General features: G+C 57.4%; 1 protein-coding gene across 1 annotated transcript; it reads left to right on the top strand.

Annotated features, from left to right (window-relative positions):
• Nucleotides 1-680: 680 nt before the first annotated feature.
• HMX3 (H6 family homeobox 3) lies at nucleotides 681-2,562 on the top strand. Its single transcript, XM_026493669.3, has 2 exons — nucleotides 681-1,080; nucleotides 1,703-2,562. The coding sequence occupies exons 1-2, from the start codon at nucleotides 681-683 to the stop codon at nucleotides 2,374-2,376; spliced, it is 1,074 nt and encodes a 357-aa protein (XP_026349454.1). The 3' UTR covers nucleotides 2,377-2,562.
• The last annotated feature ends 5,978 nt before the right edge of the window (nucleotides 2,563-8,540 follow it).

Here is an 8,540-nt window from a genome sequence, read left to right as displayed (position 1 = left end):
TGCGCTCCGGCCGGGGGCGCCGCCGGCTCTGCGTCCCTCGCTCGCCTCCTGCGCTCGCCGGAGCGCTCCGAGTGCCTCTTTAGCAGGAGCCAATATCCTTTTGTGCTAATAGGCTTGTCCTCATTTGCTGCCTAATTGGACTATATAAAGCCAATAACAGGCAGGCTCTTATAGCCCGAAGCCAAAGCGCCAAAATCCGAGCGAAGGCTAGGAGGGGGCGGTGGTGGAGGCGGCTGCGGGGCCCGGGCTCGGCTGCGCCTTCGCCTGCCTAATCCCATTTGCCATTGTACGCGCCCAATCGCTGTATACTCCCCGCATTTAACTTGGATGACATTTTGATTTCATCATTAGCATCCGGCGCCGGATTGACGCAGCCCCAAGCCGGGGACTGCTCCTGCCGCCTCCTCCCCGGGAGCTGCAGCCGCCGCCGAGCCGCCTCGCTCCCTCTGTGCCGCGGCTGGGCCGCTCCCCGCCCCTCAGCACCCCTCCCACATGCAAGCCCGCCCCGGCCGGGTCCTCACCCCGCCCTCCCGCCGCTGGATTTGCGCCCGGGGCGGCCCCCGACTTTGCGCCCGGTAGTTGAGTTCCGTTTATGGTCTGATTTCCGGCCGCCCGCCTGCTCGCCCGGCCGCCCGCCTGTCCCGATCCCTCCCTCCCCGGGACCCGGAGGAGAGGGGACCATGCCGGAGCCCGGGCCGGACGCCCCTGGCACCGCTAGCGCGCAGCCCCCGCCGCCGCCGCCTCCACCTCCCGCGCCCAAGGAGTCCCCGTTCTCCATCAAGAACCTGCTCAACGGAGACCACCACCGGCCGCCCCCTAAGCCGCAGCCGCCCCCACGGACGCTCTTTGCGCCGGCCTCCGCCGCCGCGGCCGCCGCCGCTGCTGCCGCCGCTGCGGCGAAGGGGGCTCTGGAGGGTGCGGCGGGCTTCGCGCTCTCGCAGGTGGGCGACCTGGCTTTCCCCCGCTTTGAGATCCCGGCGCAGAGGTTTGCCCTGCCCGCGCACTACCTGGAGCGCTCCCCGGCCTGGTGGTACCCCTACACCCTGACCCCCGCCGGCGGCCACCTCTCGCGACCTGAAGGTACCGACCTCTCTTTGAACTTTCGTTGTCCTCCCCGCGCGCCACCACCATCCCCGCCCCACGCCGCCTCCCACCTCAACCCTGAGACCCCCGCGCCCTCCAACCCGCTGTCTGGCCAACTTCCTCCGGCCCTTGGCTTGCCTCTACTACCCGCGCGCTCCGTTACGCTGCCCGGGAATCCAATCCCACTTGGTGAGAAAAAGAGATGGAATTGGAGCCCAGGGCGCGGCGCTTCCCGGGGAAAGTGGCCTGGGGTATAAATGGGGAGGCTTCAGCCGGCTGGGACCGGGGGCAGGGCCTGGATGGAGGCAGTGACCCGGTGGGCCCAAGCTATGGGCGAATCTCTCCGTGGGCCCCTGGCGGGAGATCTGAGGGGAAGAGAGGAAGTGGCTGCTCTGCCACCGTCCGGGGCTCTCGCCAGCCCTGGGAGGAAGGGGATCCCAGATGATGCGGAGTCCCTACCCTGCCCCAGCCAGGAAGGAGGCCCACGCGGACGGTGAGGCCTCGAGGCCTGGGGCCCAGAGGCCAGCGCGGATTGAGCCTTCGGCCCCTAGGCTCCAGGCCTCGCTGAAGGCTGTGTCGGTGTGCGTGTGTGTGCGTCCGTCTGTCTGTCTCTCCCCAGCTTCGGAAAAGGCCCTCCTGCGAGACTCCTCCCCCGCCTCGGGAACCGATCGCGACTCCCCCGAGCCATTGCTCAAAGCCGACCCCGACCACAAGGAGCTGGACTCCAAGAGCCCGGACGAGATCATTTTGGAGGAGAGCGACTCGGAGGAAGGCAAGAAGGAGGGCGAGGCAGCTGCGGGAGCGGCCGGGGCGAGCGTGGGGGCGGCGGCGGCGACGCCGGGCGCTGAGGACTGGAAGAAGGGCGCCGAGAGCCCCGAGAAGAAGCCCGCGTGCCGCAAAAAGAAGACGCGCACGGTCTTCTCGCGCAGCCAGGTCTTCCAGCTCGAGTCCACCTTCGACATGAAGCGCTACCTGAGCAGCTCGGAGCGCGCCGGCCTGGCCGCGTCGCTGCACCTCACCGAGACGCAGGTCAAGATCTGGTTCCAGAACCGCCGCAACAAGTGGAAGCGGCAGCTGGCGGCCGAGCTGGAGGCGGCCAACCTGAGCCACGCCGCGGCGCAGCGCATCGTGCGGGTGCCCATCCTCTACCACGAGAACTCGGCTGCCGAGGGCGCCGCGGCCGCGGCCGCGGGGGCCCCGGTGCCTGTCAGCCAGCCTCTGCTCACCTTCCCGCACCCCGTATACTACTCGCACCCGGTGGTCTCTTCTGTGCCGCTGCTACGGCCCGTCTGAGGCCCGACAGGGGAGGGGGAGGGAGCGCCCGGCCGCCTTCCCAGATCCCGGAGGAGACTGGGCCGGGCCGAGGGCGCCGAGACGTCCAGCGGCCTTCGGGAACCGGGGCTTCGGCGCGCCTCCCCGGCTTCCCCTCCCCCAATCGGTAGCGTTTTGTAAGTATTTGCAATGCATTTTCGTGCAATTCACCCCTAACGGATTTGAGGCGCTTCCCCTCTTACTTTTGGTTTTGGTTCTGTTAAGAAAGAGCAGGAAAAAAAGACAACATTCCCTGGTCAAATATTTCATCTGAAAGCTTTTGTAAAAGGTGCAACTCTTTCCCCCAAATTTGCATTGCGCTGTGGCTTTTTGGTTTTATTTTTATAGAAGAGAAATAAGCCGCGAAAACCTAAACCCCTTTAGTTTATTCATTTTCTATAGAACTATTTTCAGAAGTCCAGAGAGAGACAAAGAGAGAGAGAGTGAAGGAGATAATTCACAGGATCCTACTTTTCTTCTTGGATTTCTGGGTGTGGTTCTCCCTCTCCAGCCCCAGCTATCCTCCCCCATTTTCAGAATCTGAGAAACCTCTGGTAGGAACCCCGACTCAGGCCGCTTTTCCCGCAGAGGTGTGTCGAAGTTGACCTCTTCAGCTGTCCTGCTTTGTGACTGAGGAATTCTCTAAGTGTTTAAAGGGAAAAGACAAGACAGCCCTAAATTAGACTTCTGATTATTGAAACAACTCCACATCTGGCCCGGTGTGAGTGTTCTTCTTTATTAATAGCATTTATTTGGGGGATTTCATTTGTTGGTAAATTATAATTATTACTATTATTGCTTTGTTCCCTGTTTTGAGAGAGTGATTTCAATATTAAAAAAAAAAGATCTGTCTTTTATCCTCTCCCCCTTTTTGTTCTGCAGTAACTGTTGTATTTTGACCTGTGCAATATTGTACAAAATTTCCTGAGAGCCCTGCCTCTTTCTCCACGGAGAGAAGCAGACGTTTTCACTGTGTAATCCTGGTCATTCGTTTGGGAGGAGAAAATTAAGAAGGGGGAAGGGGAGGGAGGAAAGAAACAAGGATAGGTAGCAATGCTCAAAGGAGTAAGATGGGCATACTGGAGCGCTTTAAGTGAAGGACAATCAATTTAGGAGAATTTTAACTTATTTGATATATGTACAGATTTCTTGTAAAGTTCACCCTCAACTCCACAGGGCTTCTCGCTCTGCCACCCAGTCTGTTTTCTTTCTGTCAGCTACACCTGTTGTTTAACGATAGCTTGTTGTTCTCCCCACCCCCCATCTCCCTCGTCACTGCCCGGGTTCAGTCCCTTTTTAAGAAAAAGAGAAAAAAGCCCACAAAATATTGTTACATTTAATGTTGTCGTGAAATTGAATTAATTAAAAAGAAAAGAAAAGTGAAGCGTTTCGTGTTGCCACAGTGTGTAACTTCGGACGATTTTCCGCAGAGCAGGTGTCTGAAACTCTTTTCTGCCTTTCTCTCTGGCTTCCTCTGCGCTCGCCGAGTGCGACCTGGACGCACATCCCCATAATCCAGGAGGCAGCAGAGACAGAGGCGGCTTTGTTCGCAACCTGAGCTGCTCTCTCCCCAGTGTCTTTTGCGGCTTGCAAAGCCCTGCGCTCGGGAGAGAATGCGGGGCGGAAGGGGCGAGAACCTAAGCTTATCTAGTTTGAGAAATTGAGCGAGGCGGCCGCCGCGAGCTGAGAGATGGCTGATAAATTTCCGAACGCGGCGCTGCAGCCTCACAACCCGTTCCCAGGCCACGGTTCCTTCAAGAGCCGCGAGCTTCTGGGCAGGACATTTCGGGGCACTCGACAGCGGGCCTGGAGTGTGCTGGTCTCCGTTGCCTCTAGGGTCGGGGACGGGAAGAGGAAAGAAGGCAGTGAACTTAGAATTTAGCTGTGGCCAGAGGCGGGTGGTGAAGTCCCGCTGGGAGAAGCCAGATCCAGAGAGGGCCGACCCAGGGAGGCCAACCAGCCACCGGACTGGGAGGCATCCAGAGGCCTTGAGGAGCTGTGGCTTTCGTAGCGGCTCGGGGAAGGGCGCGGTCCGGGTGTGTCGAGTGCCGGGGAACAGAGACCCCCCGACTGTGGCAGCGGCCACTGGAAAGGCCTTTTCTGTCTACCGGCGCCCAGCGGCCTCTCTGGTCTGCTGTCCCTGTCCGGCCCATGCCCAGAAGCGCAACGCTGGAGGTTCCCACGAGCTTGGTGGGCAGCTGGCTGAGGCACGGCGCGCGGGGAGCTGCTGGGAAGCGCGAGTCGGCCGGCGGAAGCAGGTGCTTGCGCGCTCCTCGCCAAGCACACGGCTGCCTGCCTTAGAGCATGGGGTCTGTACGCCCAACTCCTGGCAGGGCAAGTTTGAAGCTGGGGAACCAGAAGGGGGAGATGAAGAACCTGTAGACAGGATTCCGAAGAGCACACCGCCAGGCGCGTCCGCTGGGGAGCGCCTGCACGCGCTCCCATTCCCTCTCTCAGTGCTTTGCTAGGTTCCTCAAACCCAATCGACACAGTAGAGTCTACTCTGGCTGAAATGTTGAGTATCGTTTTCTATTGATGGGAAACTGCCCCCAAATAAACTGGCATGCGTATTTATGGCACAATTTTAGCCTGAACCTCAGTGAAGATAGATCTCCCTTTATTTCCCTGTGGTTTGGAATAAAAACGAGGGCATGTGTCGTAAATGAAAAATAAACAGAAATTCGGGGTCAAAATATGTTGTTCCTTGTGTTACCTGCAAACATAGTGATGCCTTTTACTGTTGGCAATACTAACTGTGGGACAGGCCAATAACAGCTCATTAAAAATAATGTTGCAATAGCAAACATGTCCTTAGATTTTACAGCCAGAACATGATGCTATCAAACGCTAAGAAAATACTTCTTTATTTGTGTTTGGATTCTAGAAAACGGTTCTTGACTGACCCAGTCTTTACAAAGTCAAGTAATAACTGGTTCCCCACCCGCACAGTTTATCCTTTGTCCTGCTCCCCGCTGCCGCCCTTTCCCTCCTATTGGGGAACCCTGCTGCCCTGCACCAGTACGTTTCTCACTGGAGCCAAGGTGCCTGCCCTAGGGGAGAAGGGTGGTGCCAGGCCTCCACGGACTGGCGGCTGTGTGAGCCTAGAAGCTGGCCCAGGCGGGAAACTTCTGCTTCCCTCCTGTGCAGTCAGGGTGGTAGTATTTCTCACAATGCAAGAGAAAGAATTGAGCCTGAGTGAGGGGGCACCAAGCGTCACTGCCCACAAGGAAGCATCCTAGGCTCGACTCCAGGGCTTTCTGAGGCCTTGGTGTCTGGAGAACCCAAGAAACCTCTCGGTGGGACTGTCACATCCTGAGAGCTGGTTAGGGTCATCTTCCCCTACAAAGAACGCCCTTCCCCACCCCTGCCTCTGCAGGGATTGCCAGGGGCTGCCGGGACCATGCAGCAGAGGGGGCTATCTGATGGGGTGAGGGTGCTTCTGTGCAATTCCTCCAGGACATTCCATTGTGAGATGTCAGCCCCCTGTCCCCTACCCTAGGACACTGGATCAACACCTTGAATTTTATACATTCACCCTCCTTCCCCTCTCATCATAGAACCTAGATTTCTTTCCACTTACCCTAACTTCAGATCCTTCACTATCTCCACCCCCTACTAATCTTCAAGTCAGTGCAAATGACATGTCTTTCTGGCTAAATCCTTCCTGCATCATCCAAATAGACACACCAGCAAACACACATAGGGTACACTCGTGTGTGACATACTCACCACACACACACACACACACACACACACACACACACACACACTTGAGATAGATCTTAACAGACCCGTATCCAGGGGCTCGCAGTACACCCACCCACATATGTGTTTACCATCACAGCTATTGCTAACACACAAAATCAGGCACACTTTGTTTGAGATGACCATGGGCAGCTGGTTTTCTCTGACGGCCCCAGGCTAAGGCAAGCTGGGTAGAATCCTGTGGAAAGAACTGAGCCTGAAATCCGTCCAGCAGAAATGCCTCGTGCATTCCTCCTCTCCTACTTGCGACAAACTAGGGGAGCCTGCCAACACCCCACCGTGGACTCCCATACTCCTATGGGCCGGGACCTAACTTGGAGCCGAGGTCCCTAATGTGGGTCTCTGAGTGGCCCTGGATCGCCTCCGGGCCCTGGGAGATGGTGGAGTCAGCGCGTGAGCTGTTTCTGTTGGCAACACAGATGTATTTCTTTTATTTGATAGTAAATAGAGCGGGTGTGTGTACATCAAACAATGGTAAGACAGATATAAACTGCCCCCCCTCCCTGCCACTGGGCGCTCATTCTGAACTGGGACGTCCTGTTGGCAGGCTCCCGGTACACCAGAGCCAGAGGCCTCTGGGAGAGAACCCCAAGCGTTCTGGTCTCCTCGCTCCCAGAGAGCGCGCTGGAGGGTGGAGCTGGGAGAAAGAGGAGAAGACAAGGTAGGTGAGATTTGCCTTCTCTTCTGCGGGTGGATGCATGCCCAGCCAGCTAGGGCCTGGGTGATGTGGCTAGGGTTCCGAGCACTGGGGCCCAGAGGGCTGAGCAGCCTTTGGCATTTGGGAGCTTTGGCTAGGCCCCCGAGTTGTTGGGCTTCCTGGGTCAAGGCCATGCTCCCCAGAGTGCGCGTGGGACACCTCAGCTTTCCTTGAGGGGCCCTGGGGGGGGGTGCAGACTTAACTGCCTGCCTCCAAAAGACTCCATTTGCCCCCACCTCTCGCGGTTGTCCACGCCCCGCTGCCCAGCGACCCATCCAGGGGGCCTCTCCCCTTTAGCGATCTAAAACCAGAGTCCGCCAAGCAGCTAAGGAAAAGATCTCTCCACTGGGTCGCCAAGACAGAGACAGGGTGCAAGAGCCATGAACACCACAGAAATCCCCTCTTAGGATCCGGAGCGCAGCTGGGCAAGCTTAGGGGACTACTCCTGCCAGGGCGCGTACACGTGGCCCCGCAGAGAAAATCTGCCAGGCTCCTCCTCCAGGTTTCCCGCCCACTCTCTGCCCACCACCTCGCCCTGCGTGCGGGCTCTCTCTGGCTTGGGTGCCAGTGGTCCGTGCGTCCCGGCATAAGCTTCTGGAAGTGTGCACGCCTGTGTGTGCACAGGCGCCCAGTCGAGGTGTGCTGGGTGGATGTTGACCCTTTGACCTATAAACAACTGGGGGGGGGGTGGCGGGTAGAGGAAGAGAGGAAAGGGCTGCAAAGATAACTAGGCTGGTTGTACTTTGGAGCCCAGACAGGTGCTCGGACCTTGAGTTGAGATTTCGGTGCACTTGTCCCTGGGCGTGCCGCGCTCCTGTGGAAGTACCCTAAGGGCTGCTTGGGCGGGGAGCGGCAGCTTCGGGGGAATCAGGTCTCAGATTGAAGTGCAGCCTTAGCGCTCTCTGGGGCCCATTTAATCGCCTGGGATTTCTTCCCACCCTTCTGCCTCTAGGGTCTGGTAGACCTTCCTTCGAGCGTTGGGCAGTTTCAGAGACTGAGGCCAGGGATGGCTGGAGGCTGCCTGCCTCCTTGGAGAGTTCCCAGGCAGTGCACATGGGTTGTACTCGCCTACATCTTTTTCTTGGCTGCTGCTCCAGGCAATGAGTCTGCGGGGTGAAACTGGCCCAAATCTGAGTCGCTGGGGTTCCAAAAGAATTCCTTCTGGTTGCGGTTGGAAAGAGAGGAAAAAGAGCTGGGGTAGAGGTGTAGAGCAAGCGAAAAGCGCCCAGGAGAGCGTGTTGCGCCCATCACTTAGTCAGGAGAGGCGAGGTGGAGTCACCTGGTGTGCCTCACCCAAGCGCTAATGTCTTAAAGAAATAGAAAGAATCCCCTTCTCTCCTGAGCTCCTTCGCCGCCCTCGCCCCCCTTGGTGATGGAGTGCACGCATCAGATTTTCATCAAAGTTCTATTAAGTGAAACATAGGTTGCAGGGCACCCTTTGATTGAAACAGTTTAAATTTTAATTGTGTTTTTAATTTGACATATAGTTGCAGAAAGGAATGACACTGCGTCGCCAAGGGGCGGTCGATTTTCTTAATTTCTCCCAGAGGAATTGATGAGTCTATCAGGCCACTAGATTGGAAACCCATTAAAGCTCTCTGGTTAGGCTGTTAATTGGAACTTGATGGATGTGGGGGGGGGCGGTGTCGGGACTCGGCTATGCTGATCCAATCTTCATGACTTT

This window comes from Ursus arctos, unplaced genomic scaffold, assembly GCF_023065955.2.
Source record: "Ursus arctos isolate Adak ecotype North America unplaced genomic scaffold, UrsArc2.0 scaffold_7, whole genome shotgun sequence".
In the NCBI taxonomy this organism is placed as follows: Eukaryota; Metazoa; Chordata; class Mammalia; order Carnivora; family Ursidae; genus Ursus; species Ursus arctos.
Note: the sequence above shows the minus strand (reverse complement) of the source record. Positions and strands in the feature narration are given on the sequence as shown.

Coding starts and splice junctions, on each gene's coding strand:
- HMX3 (XM_026493669.3), top strand. CDS start 681: ATGCCGGAGCCCGGGCCGGACGCCCCTGGCACCGCTAGCGCGCAGCCC. Junction 1,081..1,702: donor CCACCTCTCGCGACCTGAAG/GTACCGACCTCT, acceptor GTCTCTCCCCAG/CTTCGGAAAAGGCCCTCCTG.